The following is a 20,381-nucleotide window of genomic DNA, read 5'->3' as shown; positions in this document are numbered from 1 at the left end:
GTTTACCCCCACATATGGGGTGTTGGCGTACTCAGGACAAATTTTACAACATCTTCTGGGGTCCATTTTCTCCTGTTACCCTTGGTAAAATAAAAATTTGGAGGCAAAAAGATCATTTTTGTAGAAAAAATGCGATTTTTTTATTTTCACGGCTCTACGTTATAAACTTCTGTGAAGCACCTGGGGGTTTAAAGTGCTCACCACACATCTAGATAAGTTCCTTAAGGGGTCTAGTTTCCAAAATGGTGTCATTTGTGGGGGGTTTCCACTGTTTAGGCACATCAGGGGCTCTCTAAACGTGACATGGCGTCCGATCTCAATTCCAGCCAATTCTACATTGAAAAAGTCAAACGGTGCTCCTTCACTTCCAAGCTCTGCGGTGCACCCAAACAGTGGTTTACCCCCACATATGGGGTATCGACGTACTCAGGAGAAATTGCACAACAACTTTTGTGGTCTAATTTCTCCTGTTACCCTTGTGAAAATAAGAATTTGTGGGCGAAAAAATCATTTTTGTGAAAACAAATGCGATTTTGTTATTTTCACAGCTCTACGTTATAAACTTCTGTGAAGCACTTGGGGGTTCAAAGTGCTCACCACACATCTAGATAAGTTCCTTAAGGGGTCTAGTTTCCAAAATGGTGTCACTTGTGGGGGGTTTCCACTGTTAAGGCACATTAGGGGCTCTCCAAACGCGACATGGCGTCCGATCTCAATTCCAGCCAATTCTGCATTGAAACAGTCAAACGGTGCTCCTTCACTTCCAAGCTCTGCGGTACGCCCAAACAGTGGTTTACCTCCACATATGGGGTATCGGCGTACTCAGGAGAAATTGCACAACAAAATTTGTGGTTAAATTTCTGTTTTTACACTTGTGAAAATAAAAAAAAATGGTTCTGAAGTAAAATGTTTGCAAAAAAAAGTTAAATGTTCATTTTTTTTCTTCCACATTGTTTCAGTTCCTGTGAAGTACGTAAAGGGTTAGTAAAGTACTTGAATGTGGTTTTGAGCAGCTTGAGGGGTGCAGTTTTTAGAATGGTGTCACACTTGGTTATTTTCTATCATATAGACCCCTCAAAATGACTTCAAAGGTAATGTGGTCCCTAAAAAAAAACATGGTGTTGTAAAAATGAGAAATTGCTGGTCAACTTTTAACCCTTATAACTCCCTAACAAAAAAAAAAAATTGTTTCCAAAATTGTGCTGATGTAAAGTGGACATGTGGGAAATGTTATTTATTAACTATTTTTCGTGACATATCTCTCTGATTTAAGGGCATGAAAATACAAAGTTTGAAAATTGCAAAATTTTAAAATTTTTTGCCATATTTCCGTTTTTTTCATAAATAATCGCAAGTAATATCGAATAAATGTTACCACTAACTTGAAGTACAATATGTCACGAAAAAACAATCTCAGAATCAGCAGGATCCGATAAAGCGTTCCAGAGTTATAACCTCATAAAGTGACAGTGGTCAGAATTGTAAAAATTGGCTCGGTCATTAAGTACCAAATTGGCTCTGTCACTAAGGGGTTAAACAAGATAGGACTCAAGTTCCCAGATGATACAATAAACCAACTGTGAGTGAATTGTCAGTGGTATTTCAGAATGATGATGGTGAGCCTCCCTTCCATAGAGACATCTTAATTAATTTAAAACCTGATCCACAAAATCATCTGGCTCCAAAAACACAAAGAATCAGCATTGTGAATAGCAATTTAGATGCCCTGATGTATCCTTTCTTCTTTTTCCCTTATGGAGAACAAGGCTGGCATGACGCTCTAAAACACCATAGACATAGTACACGAAGGATCACCCAACTACAGTACTACAGCTATGTATTATCAGTAAGAAAAGCCGGATTACACTTACCGGTAATGCTCTTTTAGAGAGTACACGACAGCATCCACATGAGAAAGGGGATCCGCCCAGAGGAACAGGAAACCTACAGAATAAAAGGAGGCGGTCCACGAGAGGAACCGCAAAGTTAGTTCACTTCTTATCATACAAAACTAATAACTTAAGTTAATACATTATACATCACACCATTACCGAGTGATCTATACAAAATATATATGACTAGGGAGGGTAGTGAGAGGGTGCTGTCGTGGACTAGCTAAAAGAGCATTACCGGTAAGTAATCCGGCTTTATACCATTCGCCACAACAGCACCCACATGAGACTTACAGTCACCTGGGTGAGATTACCGTGCTAAGGACAGCTCTACCAAAAGATAACTCCTGCTATATTACACCCATAAAGAGCCCCCAAGGACGAAATCTGGACCTTTAACCCCTTCACCCCCAAGGGTGTTTTGCACGTTAATGACCAGGCCAATTTTTAAAATTCTGACCACTGTCCCTTTATGAGGTTATAACTCTGGAAAGCTTCAACGGATCCCGGTGATTCTGACACTGTTTTCTCGTGAAATATTGTACTTCATGATAGTGGTAAAATTTATTTGATATTACCTGCGTTTATTTGTGGAAAAAACGGAAATTTGGCGAAAATTTTGAAAATTTCGCAATTTTCCAACTTTGAATTTTTATGCAATTCAATCACAGTGATATGTCACACAAAATACTTAATAAGTAACATTTCCCACATGTCTACTTTACATCAGCACAATTTTGGAACCAAAATTTTTTTTGTTAGGGAGTTATAAGGGTTAAAAGTTGACCAGCAATTTCTCATTTTTACAAAACTATTTTTTTTTTAGGGACCACATCTCATTTGAAGTCATTTTGAAGGGTCTATATGATAGAAAATACCCAAGTGTGACACCATTCTAAAAACTGCACACCTCAAGTTGCTCAAAACCACATTGAAGAAGTTTATTAACCCTTCAGGTGTTTCACAGGAATTTTTGGAATGTTTAAATAAAAATGAGCATTTAACTTTTTTTCACACAAAATTTACTTCAGCTCCAATTTGTTTTATTTTACCAAGGGTAACAGGAGAAAATGGACCCCAAAAGATGTTGTACAATTTGTCCTGAATGCGCCATTTGACTTTTCAATGCAAAATTGACTGGAATTGAGATGGGACACCATGTCGCATTTGGAGAGCCCCTGATGTGCCTAAACATTAAAATCCCCCACAAGGGACACCATTTTGGAAAGTAGACCACCTAAGGAACTTATCTAGATCTGTGGTGAGCACTTTGACCCACCAAGTGCTTCACAGAAGTTTATAATGCAGAACCGTAAAAATAAAAAAAATCATTTTTTTCACAAATTATCTTTTCGCCCCCAATTTTTTATTTTCTCAAGGGTAAGAGAAGAAATTGGACCTCAAAAGTTGTTGTACAATTTGTCCTGAATACGCTGATACCCCATATGTGGGGGTAAACCACTGTTTGGGGGCATGGGAGAGCTCGGAAGGGAAGGAGCGCCATTTGACTTTTCACTGCAAAATTGACAGCGCCATTTAGAATGCAGACTTAGATGGAATGGTCTGCAGGCGTCACATTGCGTTTGCAGAGCCCCTAATGTACCTAAACAGTAAAAAAAAAAAACACAAGTGACACCATTTTGGAAAGTAGACCCCCTACGGAACTCATCTAGATGTGTTGTGAGAATTTTGAACCCTCAAGTGTTTCACTACAGTTTATAACGCAGAGCCGTGAAAATAAAAAATATTTATTTTCCCCAAAAAATTTTTAGCCCCCAGTTTTGTATTTTCCCAAGGGTAACAGGAGAAATTGGACCCCAAAAGTTGTTGTCCAATTTGTCTTGAGTACGCTGATACCCCATATGTGGGGGGGGAACCACCGTTTGGGCGCATGGGAGGGCTCGGAAGGGAAGGAGCGCCATTTGGAATGCAGACTTAGATGGAATGGTCTTCAGGCATCACATTGCGTTTGCAGAGGCCCTAATGTACCTTAACAGTAGAAACCCCCCACAAGTGACACCATTTTGGAAAGTAGACCCCCTAAGGAACTTATCTAGATGTGTTGTGAGAGCTTTGAACCCCCAAATGTTTCACTACAGTTTATAACGCAGAGCCGTGCAAATAAAAAATATTTTTTATCCACAAAAATTATTTTTTAGCCCCCAGTTTTGTATTTTACCAAGGGTAACAGGAGAAATTGGACCCCAAAAGTTGTTCTCCAATGTGTTCCGAGTACGCTGATACCCCATATGTTGGGGTAAACCCGTTTGGGCGCACGGGAGAGCTCGGAAGGGAAGGAGCACTGTTTTACTTTTTCAACGCAGAATTAGCTGAAATTCAGATCGGACGCCATGTCGCGTTTGGAGAGCCCCTGATGTGCCTAAACAGTGGAAACCCACCAATTATAACTGAAACCCCAATCCAAAACACACCCCTAACCCTAATCCCAATGGTAACCCTAACCACACCTCTAACCCAGACACACCCCTAACCCTAATCCCAACCCTATTCCCAACCGTAAATGTAATCCAATCCCTAACCCTAACTTTAGCCCCAACCCCAACTGTAGCCTTAACCCTAGCCCCAACCCTTTCCCTAACCCTAGCCCTAACGGGAAAATGGAAATAAATACATTTTTTAAATTTTTCCCTAACTAAGCGGGTGATGAAGGGGGGTTTGATTTACTTTTATATTAGCGGATTTTTATGATTGGCAGCCGTCACACACTGAAAGACGCTTTTTATTGCAAAAAATATTTTTTGTGTTACCACATTTTGAGAGCTATAATTTTTCCATATTTGAGTCCACAGAGTCATGTGAGGTCTTGTTTTTTGCGGGACGAGTTGACGTTTTTATTGGTAACATATTCGGGAACGGGAGATTTTTTGATCGCTTTTTATTCCGATTTTTGTGAGGCAGAATGACCAAAAACCAGCTATTCATGAATTTCTTTTGGGGGAGGCGTTTATACCGTTCCGCGTTTGGTAAAATTGATAAAGCAGTTTTATTCTTCGGGTCAGTACGATTACAGCGATACCTCATTTATATCATTTTTTTTATGTTTTGGCGCTTTTATATGACAAAAACTATTTTATAGAAAAAATAATTTTGGCATCGCTTTTTTGCGGGACAAGATGACGTTTGCAGCGGTAGCATGGCTATTCATATCCATCTTTTTGATCGCGTGTTATTCCACTTTTTGTTTGGCAGTATGAGAATAAAGCGTTGTCTTTTGCCTTTTTTTTTCCGGTGTTCACTAAAGGGGTTAACTAGTGATATAGTTTAATAGGTGGGGTCGTTACGGACGTGGCGATACTAAATATGTGTACTTTTATTGTTTGATTTTTTTTTTTATTTAGATATAGAAATGTATTTATGGGAATATTTTTTTTTTCTTTATTTAGGATTTTTTTTTTTTTTTTACTTTGTCCCAGAGGGGGGCATCACAGATCGCTGATCTGACAGTTTGCACAGCACTCTGTCAGATCACCGATCTGAGTTCCAGTGCTGCAGGCTTACCAGAGCCTGGTCTGCACCCGGAAGTAATCCCTGCAGGACCCGGATGCAGCCCCGCGGCCATTTTGGATCCGGGGCCTGCAGGGATAGGAGGTAAGAGACCCTCGCAGCAACGCGATCACATCGCTTTGCTCCGGGGTTCTCAGGGAAGCCAGCAGGGAGCCCCCTCCCTGCGCGATGCTTCCCTGTACCGCCGGCACACCGCGATCATGTTTGCGATAGGCAGCTGACACCCGGCCGCGCTCCCCCCGGGAGCGCGGCCGATCGTGCTGGACGTACTATTCCGTCCTTGGGAATTAGGGCCCACCCCACATGGACGGAATAGTACGTCCAATGGCAGAAAGGGGTTAAAGGTGCTAACTGATAAACCCAGCTCGAGACCTTTTTGTAGAAATTCTAAGATGGCTATAATTGGGACCTCTTTAGAGAAAGCTTCCGTATGGAACTTTAGAAGCTTTGTCCACACTCTGCTATATTTTATGGTCGTAGATTCTTTCCTACTTTAGCGAAAAAGTGTGTTGACAAGATCAGTGAACCCTCTTGATCTTAATAGCTGCCTCTCAAGTTCCACGCCGTCAAGTGCAGGTTTTTTCACTTGAGGATGAAAGAATGGACCTTGAGAGAGCAGCCTCGGATCTGATGGAAGGATCCAGGGGTCACATACTGACATGGCCTGAAGGCAGGAGAACCAAGGTCTCTTCGGCCAGAAGGGTGTGATGAGGATCATCCTTACTTTTTATTTCCTGATTTTTCTGATCACCAGAGGAATTAACGTCATCGGTAGAAAAGCATAAACTAGATCGAACTGCCAGGGAAACTGAAGAGAGTCCACCATGTCCAGTTGATCTATTGTGTTTAGGGAGGTGAATCTTTGCACCTGTCTGTTTTCCCTGGTGGCAAACAGATCTATTTGTAGGAGACCCCATAAGTCCACTATCTTTTCGAATATGTGGCCGTTGAGAGTCCATTCCCCTTGGCGTAGCATGCTTCGACTGAGAAAGTCGGCTTTTGTATTTTCTGCTCCTTTGATATGGAGGGCCGCCAGAGATAGTAAATGGACTTCCGCCAACTGAAAAATGTTTTCTGTTATAGACATTAACTTTTCTGATCGCGTTCTACCTTGATTTAAATATGCTACTGTTGTGGTAGTCCGATAGGATTCTTACGCGAGATCCTTGAATCTGTGAAAGAAAATGATTCAAAGAATAACTTACTGCTTTTAATTCTTTCCAATTAGAAGAGTATTCTAACTCATCAGAGTTCCAGCGATCCTGTCCTAGGCTATCCCCCATATGAGCGCCTCATCCTGTAGGACTAGCGTCATAATTATTTTGGAAGGCTCTATTATCCACGGTACTCCTCTGGAAAGATGGTTTCTAACTAGCCACCAGGCCAGTGAATCTAATACACTGAGAAAGCGTAATTTCACTCTAAACGTCCCTGAAAATATTCATGTGCCAATAGAATTTCATGCTGTAAGGTCCTAGTATGGTATTGGGCCCACTGGACTGCTGGATTACATGAGGTAAGGGACCCAGGAGAGACATGGCCTCCCTCAGTGACATCTGAGGGTTCTTCCTTGCTGACCTAACTTTTGATATTATAGTCAATTTTTTGGATTCTGGGAGAAGACACCTCGGACTTACGGAGTCCAGATGTAATCCTAGGAAAGACTGGAGGGTTTCCAAAACCAACCTGGATTTTTTGAAATAGACGATCCATCCTAAGGCCTGTAAGGATGAAATCGTGTTAGATAGGCGATCTTTACATTAGGAGACAGATCTTCCTACCACTAGAAAATCATCTAGGTAGGGTACAATTAGTGTATCCTGTTGACGTAGGTAAGCCATCACCTCTAGCATTACTTTCGTGAACACTCGAGGAGCCATCGAGAGACCAAAGGGCATCGCTGTAAATTGGAAATGATGGATTTAGCCTGCCAGGTTGATTGCCACCCTCACGTACTGCTGGTGTTTGGTATGTATGGGAAGATGGTATCAGGCATTTTTCAAGTCTATACCTGCCATCACACATCTGGGAAACAAAAGTTTGATAGTTGACGTGATAGATTCCATTTTAAAGGTAGGATTATACCAGAAGGTATTTAATTTCTTTAGATTTATAATGATTCAGAACGAGCCATCGGGCTTAGGAACCAGGAACAAAATGGGAATAAAATCCCCTTCCTTCCTGATCCCCTGGAAATTCTACCAGAACTTTTTTGGACAAGAGAGTCAAAACTTCCAATTCAAGAGGTTTTTGTTGTTCCGACCCTCTAAGAAATGTTACTATGAATGAATCCTGGGGAATTTGTACAAATTCCAGTGTCATCCCTAAGTTTATTAGGTCAAGGATCCACTGACTTGATGTTATGCGTTTCCATTTTTGGAAGAAATATTTTAGTCTACCACCCACTAACTATTGTATTTTGCTGAAAAGCGCCCACCAAACAAGGCACCTTTCTGCTTTGTCTCCCAGCGATCTTTCTGGGATTCATATGGCTTCCTCCTATTAAATGGTCGTCTTCTAAACGCCCTCCTGTAGGAAGGAAGAGACTGGTTAAGGAACCTTTTCCTTCCCTCTCCCGCCTTGGTGAGTAGATCGTCCAGTTATATTCCCGAACAGGAACTCAACCTGGCACGGGATTGCGCAGAGTTTTGATTTTGACTGCGAGTCCCCTTTCCAGCTCTTTAACCAGAGCACTAGTCGGGCTGCATTCACTAAGCCGGCTGACCTATCTGCTAGGCGTAGGGAATCCGCTGATGCATCTGCTAAACATGCCGCAGCCTCTATAATTAAAGGAATTGTAGGTAGAATTTTCTCTCTCACCACTTTCCCCTTCATCTGCTGTTCTAATTGATCTACCCAGACCAGTAACGATCTCGCCGTACATATACTAGAAATGGCTGGTCTGAATGTCCCCGTGGTAGCCTCCCATGATCTTTTAAGCATGTTTTCTGCTTTACGGTCGAGAGGATCAGGCAAAACCACCGCATCCTCCACTGGTGGGACAGATTGTTTCAATGTTGATGCTACAGCAGCATCCACCTTGGGGACTTTGGACCAGGTAGCCAGCTCTTCATCACTAAATGGATAATGCCTCTTGGAGTATGATGGCAAAAACCCCCGCTGATTCTGTCTATCCCACTCCTCTTTGACTAGTTCCTTTATGGCAGAAATTACCAGAAAGGTTCTGCGTTTTTACTGTGCCAGTCCGGCAAACATTATGTCCTGTGCGGACTTGGATTCCTTCGTGTCAGGGCATCCCATCGTATTCCAGACAGATTTAACTAAATTGTCAGTGCTGTCAATAGGGAAGCATGAACGACCTTCATACTCTGATGCACTTGAAGATGACATTGGGGAATCAGAGGATTGAGCCTGACCCTCATCAGAATCTCAACTGGTAGCTGGAGTAAGGGTTTTACCCCCAGTTTGCCTTCTCGCACAGCTGGATTGTCCCAAAGCCTGAATCTCCTCCCTATTTACGGCTCTGACGTCTGTGGGCGTCATCACCTCTTCCTCCTGTAAAGTTTGACTAATGCAATTTGGGCATAGTTTTTTTTAAAATAGGAGTCCGGAAGCGGCTGCGTGCATAAGGCACATTCCTTATGTTTGGATTTGTGTGTCTTTCCTAGCATAGGAAAGAGGGGAATATAGAAGAAATAGGTCAGCTTAATAGGCAGTAATATTTACACTCACCCAGTGAAGCTTCAACGGTATCGGTTCTGGAGGTGGGGGCACCACTCGGGATCTAGGTAGTTCGTCCTCTCTACCTTGCTGTCCCCTGCTCGTGGATCGCTCCTCTTTGGGGCGTCCACTGCTGCTCTTTGTACTGGTGCTTTTCGCGCTGTCACTTCTTTTTGTGCTACTACTAGTGATAAGCAAGTGTACTCGTTGCTCGTTCTTCAGGTGGCAGTTAAGACGGAACTATTCCATTGAAACGCGTTGTGTCAATATTAAAAAAAGACTTTTTAACACCAGCTAACTGTGTCACTTGCGCTCCATTTCACTGGTCCATTTTTACTTCATCCAGTCTTATCCTCTTCTGAGGTATCCGGCCGGAGCTGCAGAGTGCTACCTGCACTAAAATACTCCCATCACCAGTTTAGCGCTCTTGTGAAGCCGCCTATTCGGACTCTGTTCATAATTTTTACAATTCTGACCACTGTCCCTTTATGAGGCTATAACTCTGGAACGCTTCAACAGATCCCAGTGATTCTCACATTGTTTTCTCGTGACATATTGTACTTCATGACAGTGGTAACATTTCTTTGATATTACTTGCATTTATTTGTAAAAAAATAAATAAAAAACGGAAATTTGGCGAAAATGTTGTAAATTTCGCAATTTTCCAACTTTGAATTATCATATCCTTAAATTACAGAGATATGTTACACAAAATACTTAATAAGTAACATTTCCCACTGGTGTACTTTACATCAGAACAATTTTGGAACCAAAATTTTTCTGTCAGGGAGTTATAAGGGTTAAAAGTTGACCAGCGATTTCTCATTTTTATCACACTATTGTATTTTTTTAAGGGACCACATCACATTTGAAGTTACTTTGAGGGGTCTATATGACAGAAAATACCCAAAAGTGACACCATTCTAAAAACTGCACCCCTCAAGGTGCTCAAAACCACATTTAAGAAGTTTATTAACCCTTCAGGTGCTTCACAGGAATTTTTGGAATGTTTAAAAAAATTATTAATATGTACCGTATATACTGTAGTATAAACCGACCAGAGTACAACCCCTGGCAAAAATTATGGAATCACCGGCCTTGGAGAATGTTCACTCGGTTATTTAAGTTTGTAGAAAAAAAAGCACATCACAGACACGCACAAAACTAAAGTCATTTCAAATGGCAACTTTCTGGCTTTAAAAAACAGTAAAAGAAATCAAGAACAAAAAAATGTGGTAGTCAGTAATGGTTACTTTTTTAACCAAGCATAGGGGAAAAATTATAGAATCACATTTTTTGTTCCTGATTTCTTTTAGTGTTTCTTAAAGCCAGAAAGTTGCCTTTTGAAATGACTTTAGTTTTGTGCTATGTCTGTGATCTGCTTTTTTTCTACAAAATTAAACAACTGAATGAACATCCTCCAAGGCCGGTGACTCCATAATTTTTGCCCAGGGGTTGTATAAGCCGAGACCCGTAATTTTGCCACAAAAAAAACTGGGAAAACTTAATGACTTGAGTATAAGCCTAGGGTGGGAAATGCAGCAGCTACTGGTAAATTTCAAAAATAAAAATAGATACCAATAAAAGTAAAATTAATAGAGATATCAGTAGATTAAGGGTTTTTGAATATCCATATTGAATCAGGAGCCCCATATAATGCTTCATACAAAATACGCCCCATACAATGCTCCATATAAAAAATATGCCCCATATAATGCTGCACAAAGGTTAATAATGGCCCCCTAAGATGCTCCATAGATTATGCCCCATAAGTGCTCCATAGATTATGCCCCATAAATTATGCCCCATAAAATGCTCCATAGATTATGCCCCATAAAATGCTCCATAGATTATGCCCCATATGCAGCGATTAAAAAAAAAAAAAAAAATCACATACTCACTTCTCGTCGCTCAGGCCCCCTGTACTTGCGATATTCACCTGATCCGTTCCACCGCTGCGTGCTGCTCTGTCTTCCAGCTCTCTGACTGTTCAGGCAGAGGATGCGGAAGACAGAGGGCTCCCAGCGGTGGAACGGAGTCAGGTGAATATAGCGCAATGCTCACTCACCCTCCCCGTTATACTCACCTGCTCCCGGCGCGGTACCTGGCAGCTGCTCACTGTCAGATGGTCTCAGGCAGCTTCTTCCCATGTTCAGCAGTCACGTACCGCTCATTAAAGTAATGAATATGCGTCCATATTCATTACTTTAATGAGCGGTACCACGTGACCGCTGAACACAGGAAGCGCTGCCCGGAGACCATCGGACACACAGCGACCACGCCAGGAGCAGGTGAGTATGTGACAGCCGCCACTCCCCTCCCCGCAGACAATAACGAGTATAAGCCGAGAGGCACTTTCAACCTAAAAAAAAAAGGGCTGAAAATCTCGGCTTATACTCGAGTATATACGGTAACTTTTTTTTAAAAAAATTACTTCAGATCCAATTTGTTTTATTTTACTAAGGGTAACAGGAGAAATTGGACCCTGTAGTGTGGCTAAGGGTCGTATAGTCGACAGAGGTATGTGTCACAGAGATGGCTTGTCTCTGTGATGTAACCCGGAGTGTTTTCCTTTAATGCACATAAGCAGTAAGGGATAGTTTAGTACACTTGGGTCTGGGTTATAGGTAGATTATTATTAATTATTTTTTTTATTTATATAGCACCATTGATTCCATGGTGCTGTACATAAGAAGGGGTTACATCAAAATTCAAATATCACTTACAGTTAACAAAACTAATGACAGACTGGCACAGAGGGAAGAGGACCCTGCCCTTGCGGGCTTACATTCTACAGGATTAAGGAGACAGTAGGTCGAGGGTTGCAGTAGCTCCAATGGTGTTGAGGTGGCCGTGTGGTCTTTACAGGCTGTAAGCTTCTTTGAAGAGGTGGGTTTTCAGATTTCTTTTGAAGGATCCAAAAGTAGTGGATAACCGGACGTGCTGGGGCACTGAATTCCAGAGGATGGGTGATATTCGGGAGAAGTCTTGGAGGCGATTGGGTGAGGAGCGAATAAGTGTGGAGGAGAGGAGGTGGTCTTGGGAGGACCAGAGATTACGTGAAGGAAGATATTGATCGATTAGTGTGGAAATATACGGAGGAGAAAGGTTATGGATGGCTTTGTAGGTCAGTGTTAGTAATTTAAACTGGATACGCTGGGAAATTGGGAGCCAGTGAAGGGATTTACAAAGAGGGGAAGCAGGAGTGTAGTGAGAAGAGAGATTAGTCGGGCAGCAGAGTTAAGGATGGACTGGAGGCGTGCGAGAGTGTTAGAAGGTAGGCCACAGAGGAGTATGTTGCAGTAGTCAAGGCGGGAGATGATTAGGGCATGCACGAGCATTTTGGTAGAGTATAGGTTGAGGAAAGGACGGATTCAGGAAATATTTTTGAGCTGGAGGCGACAGGAGGTGGCGAGAGCTCGGATGTGAGGTTTAAAGGACAGGGCAGAGTCAAGGGTTACTCCGAGGCAGCGTAGATGTGAGAGATGGGAGGGTCTGGCTACCCATATACCTCACCCCTGGGTAGGGCCATCACTGTACCTCTATATGTGTGTTTGAGGACCTGCGGTGAGGTCACGACCATGCGACTAATCGTGATCAGTTCCTGGGTGTGGTTATAGCTATATAAAGCATATAATGTAGCATACTGCTTAACACAGGCCTGTATGTGGGGAGGTGGAAGCCTCCAGTGTGTGTTAAGGCTCAGTCCTGGAGCCTCAAGTATTGGTCAATTGAACTTTCTTTTGCCTGAGCTAAAGGCTATTTGTTTTCTGTTTTGTGGGTTTGTGAAGCAATAATCCCTGTGAAATTTTAACGGAACGTGCCTCCTGATAGCCACCCTCAGCACCTGAGCGAGGATAACCCCAAAAGTTGTTGTACAATCCTGAGTACGCCGATACCCCATATGTGGGGGTAAACTACTGTTTGGGCGCATGTCAGAGCTCATAAGGGAAGGAGCACCATTTGACTTTTAAATGCAAAATTGGCTGGAATTGAGATAGGACGCCATGTCGCCTTTGGAGAGCCCCTGATGTGCCGAAAGTGTAACCCCCCCACAAGTGACACCATTTTGGAAAGTAGACCCCCTAAAGGAACTTATCTAGATGTGTGGTGAGCACTTTGAACCCCCAAGTGTTTATAATGTAGAGCCGTAAAAATAAAAAATCATGTTTTTTTTTCACAAAAATCATCTTTTAGGGTAACAGGAGAAATTGGACACCAAAATTTATTGTGCAATTTGTCCCGAGTACGCTGATGCCCCATATGTGGGGGGAACCACCATTTGGGTGCATGGCAGAGCTCAGAAGGGAAGGAGCACCGTTTTGGAATGCAGACTTTGATGGAAAGGTCTGCAGGCGTCACGTTGCGTCCCGGTTGTACCTAAACAGTAGAAACCCCCACACATGTAATCCCCATATTGGAAACTAGACCCCACCAAGGAACTTATCTAGATGTGTTGTGAGAACTTTGAACCCCCATGTGGTTCACTAATGTTTATAACGCAGAGCCGTAAAAAAAAAAAAAAAAACACGGTTTTTACTTACCAGTAATGGGATTTTACAGAGTCCGCGACAGCACCCTACGAGAGAAGGCATCCGCCCACCATCAGGATAGGAACCTACAGGTTAAAAAGGGGCAGCCCCCCTCGCCACTCCAGTTTGTGTTTCAGAGTATAAGGGACACCGCCATTGAATTAGTTCATGATAATTTCCACTTAAACAATACTAAATACCATCACCTCTACAGAGTGAAAACTAAAAGCACACCTTCCAATAGAGTGCAGGAATCCAGTGATTAACTGTGCGGGTGCTGTCGTGGACTCAGGAAAACCGTTTTTTACTTACCAGTAATATGATTTTACAATCACCATGACAGCACCCTAGGAGAGACTATCAGAGACTAATCACCTGGGAGGGACCACAGCACTAAGTACTGATCGTCCAAAGTCTAGGCTGGAATTGGATGATAGATCAAGACGGTAGTGCTAATAAAAGGTGGAAGGAGATGACCAAGTTGCCGCCTTACATATCATGTCAATGGAGACATCCGCTTTCTCAGCCCAGGATGAGGCCATGGCTTGAGTGGAGTGGGCTTTGATGCCTTTTGGCGGTGTTTCCCCCTTGGCGGAATCGGCTAGACATATTGCATCTCTGATCCGTCTGGCGATAGAACTTTTTGTGACACTCGCAACTCTCTTCTGATTCTGGAAAGAAACACAGAGATCTACTCTGCCTCCAAGTTTATGTCTTGTCTAAGTACTCCAATACTACTCTTCTAACATCTAGCGTATGACATTTCTGTTCTGCTGAAACTGGATTATCGCAAAAGGATGGTAAATATATCTCCTGGCTCCTATGGAACCTAGAAGCTACCTTTGGTAAATATGCTGGGTCTGGCTTCAAAACAATTTTATCCTGAAAGACCATTAGATAGGGAGGGTCCACTGATAACGCCTAAATATCACTGACCCGCCTAGCAGAAGTTAAGACTAACAAAAGAACTGTCTTTAGGGTCAGAATCTTAATTGAGACAGAACCTAGCAGCTCAAAAGGGGGTTCTGTTAAAGCATCTAAAACCAAGTTTAAATCCCATGGTGGCAATCTAGCAATATGAACTTGGTTACTACGTTCAATGGCCTTAATAAGTCTAGACACCCATCTATTTCCTGCCACGTTGCTGTTATATAGGGCTCCTAAAGCTGACACTTGAACCCTAAGGGTATTAACTGCCAACCCCAACTCTCAGCCATTCTGCAAGAATTCCAGAATTGCCGGAATCGGAATATGGTCTTTTAGGGGATACTGATTGAATGCCAGAAACTTCTTCCAGACCCTACAGAATTTTGGTAGTGACCTCTTTCCGGCTATTTAGCAAGGTAGATACTAAGGCCTCCAAAAATCCTCTCCGTCTTAGCAACTCCCTCTCAAATTCCACGCCGTCAAATGAAGGCCCTCCACATTGGGATGACGAAATGGACCTTGAGAGAGGAGCCCCGGACTCGAGGGCAACACCCAAGGGTCGGTCATTGACATCGCTCTGAGTAGAGAAAACCATGATCTCTTGGGCCAGAAGGGGGCGATTAACACTACTCTTGCCCTCTCCTCCCTGATCTTCCCGAGTACTAGAGGAATTAGACACATTGGGGGAAACGCATATGCTAGGGGAAAATCCCAACGGACTTGAAGGGAGTCTACTATGCATGGTCTGTCAGCTACCTGAAGTGATGCAAACTTCCTGACCTGCCTGTTTCTCCTTGTAGCAAACATATCTATAACTGGTAATCCCCAGAGACTGGCTATCTGTTTGAATATTTGCCGGTTCAGAGACCATTCACCCTGACGTAGGCAATGACAACTGAGATAATCTGCTTCCACATTGTGTTCCCCTCCTATGTGGAGTGCTGATAAAGAAAGGAAGTGAGTTTCGGCTAAGGTGAGTATGTCTGCAGTGGTGGACATTAGAGACTGTGATCTTGTCCCCCCTTGATGGTTGAGGTAGGCCACTACTGTCATGTTGTCAGTCTGCACACGTACATGTGAACCCTGCAGGGCCGGTAGAAACTGAAGCAGAAAATATTTGACGGCTGTGAGTTCCTTCAAATTTGAAGAGTTTTGGGCTTCCAGAAGTGACCAACGCCCTTGGGCTAGAACGTCTCCCATGCGAGCTCCCCAACCTACTGGACTGGCATCTGTTGTGACTGTGTTGTCCGGTATTATTCTCCACTGCACCCCTTTTGACAAATGGCAAACATCCAGCCACCACTTTAGGTTTGAGTCTTCCATTTAGACGACCTTGAAGACCCATTTCTGCGTTGATGATCTCGGATTGTAATACACGAGTGTGGGACTGAGCCCACCGAACAGCCGGTATGAAAGATGTCAATGAACCCAGCAGGGACATTGCGTCTCTCAAAGTTAGATCTGGATTCCTTCTCACGGCCCTGAGCTTGTATATAATCCTTTGTTTTTTGTCCTCTGGTAGAAAACATAGTTGATCTTCTGAGCATAGAAGAAAGCCGAGGAAAATCTGACGCGTTGATGGTTCTAGTTAAGATTTCTTTAAGTTGATCAACCAACCAAGGTCCTGCAGAGATATTATACAGTTTAGGCGGGCCGTACATTGGAAAACCGAATTCCCAATTATCAGGAAGTCGTCCAAGTATGGTATAACAAGGGTATCCTGCTACCTAATATAGGCCATTACTTCTGCAATAATCTTAGTAAACACTCTCTCGGTGCCATAGACAGCCCAAATGGCATTGCCGTAAACTGAAAGTGTCTGACCTGATCGTTTAGCAGCACTGCCATTCTGAAGAACTGCTGGTGATCCTTGTAAATGGGTAGATGGTAGTACGCATCTTTTAGATCCAACACGGTCATATAACACCTGGGAAATAGAAGTTAAGTTGCCGACCTAATGGACTCCATTCTAAAGGCATGATATTGTAGAAATTTATTCAATTTCCTCAAATTTATGATGGTCCTAAAGCATCCATCAGGCTTGGAATTTAAAAATAAAGGGGAATAAAACCCCTCCTTTTCCTGATCCTTTGGTACTTCTACAATAACCTCCTTTTCTCTCAACAGCTGAATTTCTATTTCTAGGGCCCGCTGTTGATCTGGAGAATTAAGGATAGTTAATACATAGTAACTCGGAGGTACCTCCAGAAACTCCAATTTTAACCCTGACGCAACTATACCCAAGATCAAGCTGCTGGAAGTTATCTTGTCCCATTGGTTAAAGAAATATTTTAATCTACCCCCCACTGGAAGGTCTGATTTATCGGTATTTGCGTCTACGTCTCGATGATGAAGAGCCACTGAAGTATGCACCTTTCTTCTTTGGCTCCGCCGGTTCCCAATCTCGGTCTTTATAACTTCTCCGGAAGGGCATACGTCTCCTGGAGGAATTTCTGAAAGTAGGATTAAACACTTTAGGAAATCCCTTCTTCCTATCCTCTGCCTTCGCAAGGATGTCTTCCAGCACAGGGCCAAAGTAGTACTCACCCCTGCATGGAATTGTACATAGCTTTGCTCTAGATTGAGCGTCACCTTTCCAGGTCTTAAGCCAGAGAGCTCGCCGGGCAGCATTCGAGAGGCCTGCTGATCTGACTGCCAGCTTTAAAGAGTCTACAGATGCATCCGCCAAGTACGCTACACCCTCACGGAAATGAGATAGAGAATTCAGTAGTTTATCTCTAGGGCCTTTAGCTTTTAGCTGCTCCTCCAGCTGACCCACCCAGACCATAACCGATCAGGCAGTGCAGGTGCTAGCAATTCCAAGTTTAAATGCTCCAGACGACGACTCTCAAACCTTCTTTAAGAACATGTCCGCCTTTCTGTCGGATGGATATTTAAAGGGCCACTGTCACCCCCTCCAGCCGTTATAAACTAAAAAAGCCACCTTGAGCAGCAGTAATGCTGCATTCTAACAAGGTGGCTCTTTTAGTTTTTGGTGCATGTATTCCCAAAATAATGCGTTTTATAAATTCTCCAAAATACCTTTCTTTCGCCAGGGAGGCAGGTCCTCACCCCCCTGCTTGAAACGCCACACTGCCATCACTCAAATCTTCAGGGGCGCTGGGCGCCGCCCCCTCCGCGCTGTGTTCGCATGAAATCCGCCCAGCGCCCCTGAAGATTTGAGTGACGGCAGTGTGGCGTTTCAAGCAGGGGGGTGAGGACCTGCCTCCCTGGGGAAAGAAAGGTATTTTGGAGAATTTATAAAACGCATTATTTTGGGAATACATGCACCAAAAACTAAAAGAGCTACCTTGTTAGAATGCAGCATTACTGCTGCTCAAGGTGGCTCTTTTAGTTTACAACGGCTGGAGGGGGTGACAGTGGCCCTTTAAGAAGGCCTACATCTTCTAGTGGTGAAGTGGCTGACTTTGATGTGGAAGCCACAGCTGTGTTTACTTTAGGGACTTTTACCCACTCAGCTAAAACTTAGTCATCAAAGGGGTATCTCCTCTTTGCAGATGATGGTAAAAACCCCTTATCCTGCTTATCCCATTCACGCTTAACAAGATCTTTAACTGTGTCACCCACCGGAAATGATCTACGATTTTTTTGACACAAACCCGCAAACATATCTTGGGTTGATCTGGGTTCCTTATTCTCTGCAACCCCCATGGTCGTGCAAACCGTTTTAACTAATACATCCATATTTTCTATGGAAAAACATGGTCTTCCCTGTTCATCTGAAGAGGATGGCGATGAAGAGCCTGAACATACGCCCTCTTGAAAAGATGGGAAGGAATCTGGCGATAAGCCCCCAGTAGGTTTTTCATGCCGTCTGCTTTTAAAGGGAATATTTGATCTCTTCCCTGATAACAGTCCTTAGGTCCGATTTATGGAGGGCAGCTTCTTCCTCTAAAGTTCGGCAAATACAACCCTGACAAAGCTTTTTAACATAGCTATCTGGCAAAGGTACTGTGCATAATGCACACTGCTTGTGTTTAGTTTTGGCTGTCTTTTTGACCTATAACAAAGCACAAGAAACGGACCACATCAGCTACTAGGTGTACTTATAACACTCAAAAAAGGCAGACCCAAAGAGAACCGGTTCCGGAGGTGAATTGCCACGTGACGCTGGGGCGCTTGCACGCTGCCGCCCCCGTACCACACCGCTGCTGCTACCGCTCTTCCTGTGCTCTGCGTCCCCCACAGAGGACATCTTGCAACACACTGCCCGCAGCTCCGGCTTCTTCCTTAATACATGCAGCCACACCTCCTCCCCAGGAAGTACCTGGATTCACTTCCGGGTCACGAGTGCTTTAATTCCTGGATGAGATGCCGGGACCAGCGCTGCGCTCACGCGACCCAGGGCGGCTTTCCCCAGCCCCTGGAATCGCGACATTCATGTACTCAGACGAGGTGGGGTCTGCGAGCAGGACACTCCCGACGCTGCTTCCAGTGCCCCCGTCTCTGCTGTTCCCACAGATACCGCACAGAGACTGATGGACCTGGGTAAGACTTCACATGTCTGTTCCCATCTAGGACAGGAACCCAAACTGGAGTGGCGAGGGGGACCGCCCCTTTTTAACCTGTAGGTTCATGTCCTGATGGTGATCGGATCCCCTCTCTCATAGGGTGCTGTCGTGGCTATAGGAAAAAATCATTTTTTCCCACAAAAATGATTTTTTAGCCCCCAAATTTTTATTTTCCACAGGGTAAAAATAAGAAAACGGACTGCAAAAGTTGTTGTCCAATTTGTCCTCAGTACGCTGATACCCCACTGTTTGGGCGCACGTCAGAGCTCGGAAGGGAAGGAGCACAGTTTTACTTTTTCAAAGCAGAATTGGATGGAATTGAGATCAGATGTCATGTTGCATTTGAAGAGCCCTTGATGTGCCTAAACAGTTGAAATGCCCCCAATTCTAACTCCATCCCCAACCCACCCTAACCCCAACACACCTAACCCCAACACCCATAACCTTAATTCCAACCCTAACCACACCCCTAACCCGGACATACCCCTAACCCAACCATAAACATAATGCAAACTCTAACCCCAACCCTAATGTTAGCCCCAACCCCATCCCTAATTTTAGCCCCAACCCCATCCCTAATTTTAGCCCCAACCCCATCCCTAACTTTAGCCCCAACCCCATCCCTAACTTTAGCCCCAACCCCATCCCTAACTTTAGCCCCAACCCTATCCCGAACTTTAGCCCCAAACCCAACGGGAAAATGGAAATATATTTTCTTTATTTTATTATTTTTCCCTAACTAAGGCGGTGATAAAGGGGGGGTTTGATTTACTATTTATAGCGCGATTTTATAACGGCTTTCTATTGCAAAAAAATATTTTTTTGCGTCACCACATTTTGAAAACTATAACTTTTGCATATTTTGGTCCGCAGTCGTGTGAGGTCTTGTTTTTGCAGGACGAGCTGATATTTTTATTTGTACCATTTTCGGGCACATGACATTTTTTGATCGTTTGTTATTCTGATTTTTGTTAGGCAAAATGAACAAAAAACAGCAATTCATGAATTTCTTTTGGGGGGGCGTTTATACCATTCCGCGTTTGGTAAAATTGATAAAGCCGTTTTATTCTTCAGGTTAGTACGATTACAGTGATCTCATTTATATACCTTTTTTAATGTTTTGGTGCTTTTATACAATAAACACTATTTTACATAAAAAATAATTATTTTTGCATCGCTTTATTCTAAGGGCTGTAACTTATTTTTTTGCCGATGACACTATGGCAGCTCATTTTTTACGGGACAAGATGACGCTTTCAGCGGTACCATGTTTATTTAAATCAGTCTTTTTG

The 20,381-nt window shown here is 43.3% G+C and overlaps 1 protein-coding gene across 7 annotated transcripts in view; it reads right to left on the bottom strand.

Annotated features, from left to right (window-relative positions):
- FBXL18 (F-box and leucine rich repeat protein 18) overlaps nt 1–20,381 on the bottom strand; it is a 385,112-nt gene that overhangs the window by 255,489 nt on the left and 109,242 nt on the right. For 2 of the 7 annotated variants that reach the window (XM_077275628.1, XM_077275631.1), the window contains exon 2: nt 1,872–1,944. The exons of the other annotated variants lie outside the window; for them this stretch is intronic. In XM_077275628.1, the coding sequence (XP_077131743.1) occupies nt 1,872–1,944 (73 nt within the window). The remainder of the gene's footprint in view (nt 1–1,871; nt 1,945–20,381) is intronic. 7 annotated transcript variants of the gene reach the window in all.

The sequence above is a fragment of the Ranitomeya variabilis genome, chromosome 7 (genome assembly GCF_051348905.1).
Source record: "Ranitomeya variabilis isolate aRanVar5 chromosome 7, aRanVar5.hap1, whole genome shotgun sequence".
Taxonomy (NCBI): Eukaryota; Metazoa; Chordata; class Amphibia; order Anura; family Dendrobatidae; genus Ranitomeya; species Ranitomeya variabilis.
This window is presented reverse-complemented; position numbering and strand designations above follow the sequence as displayed.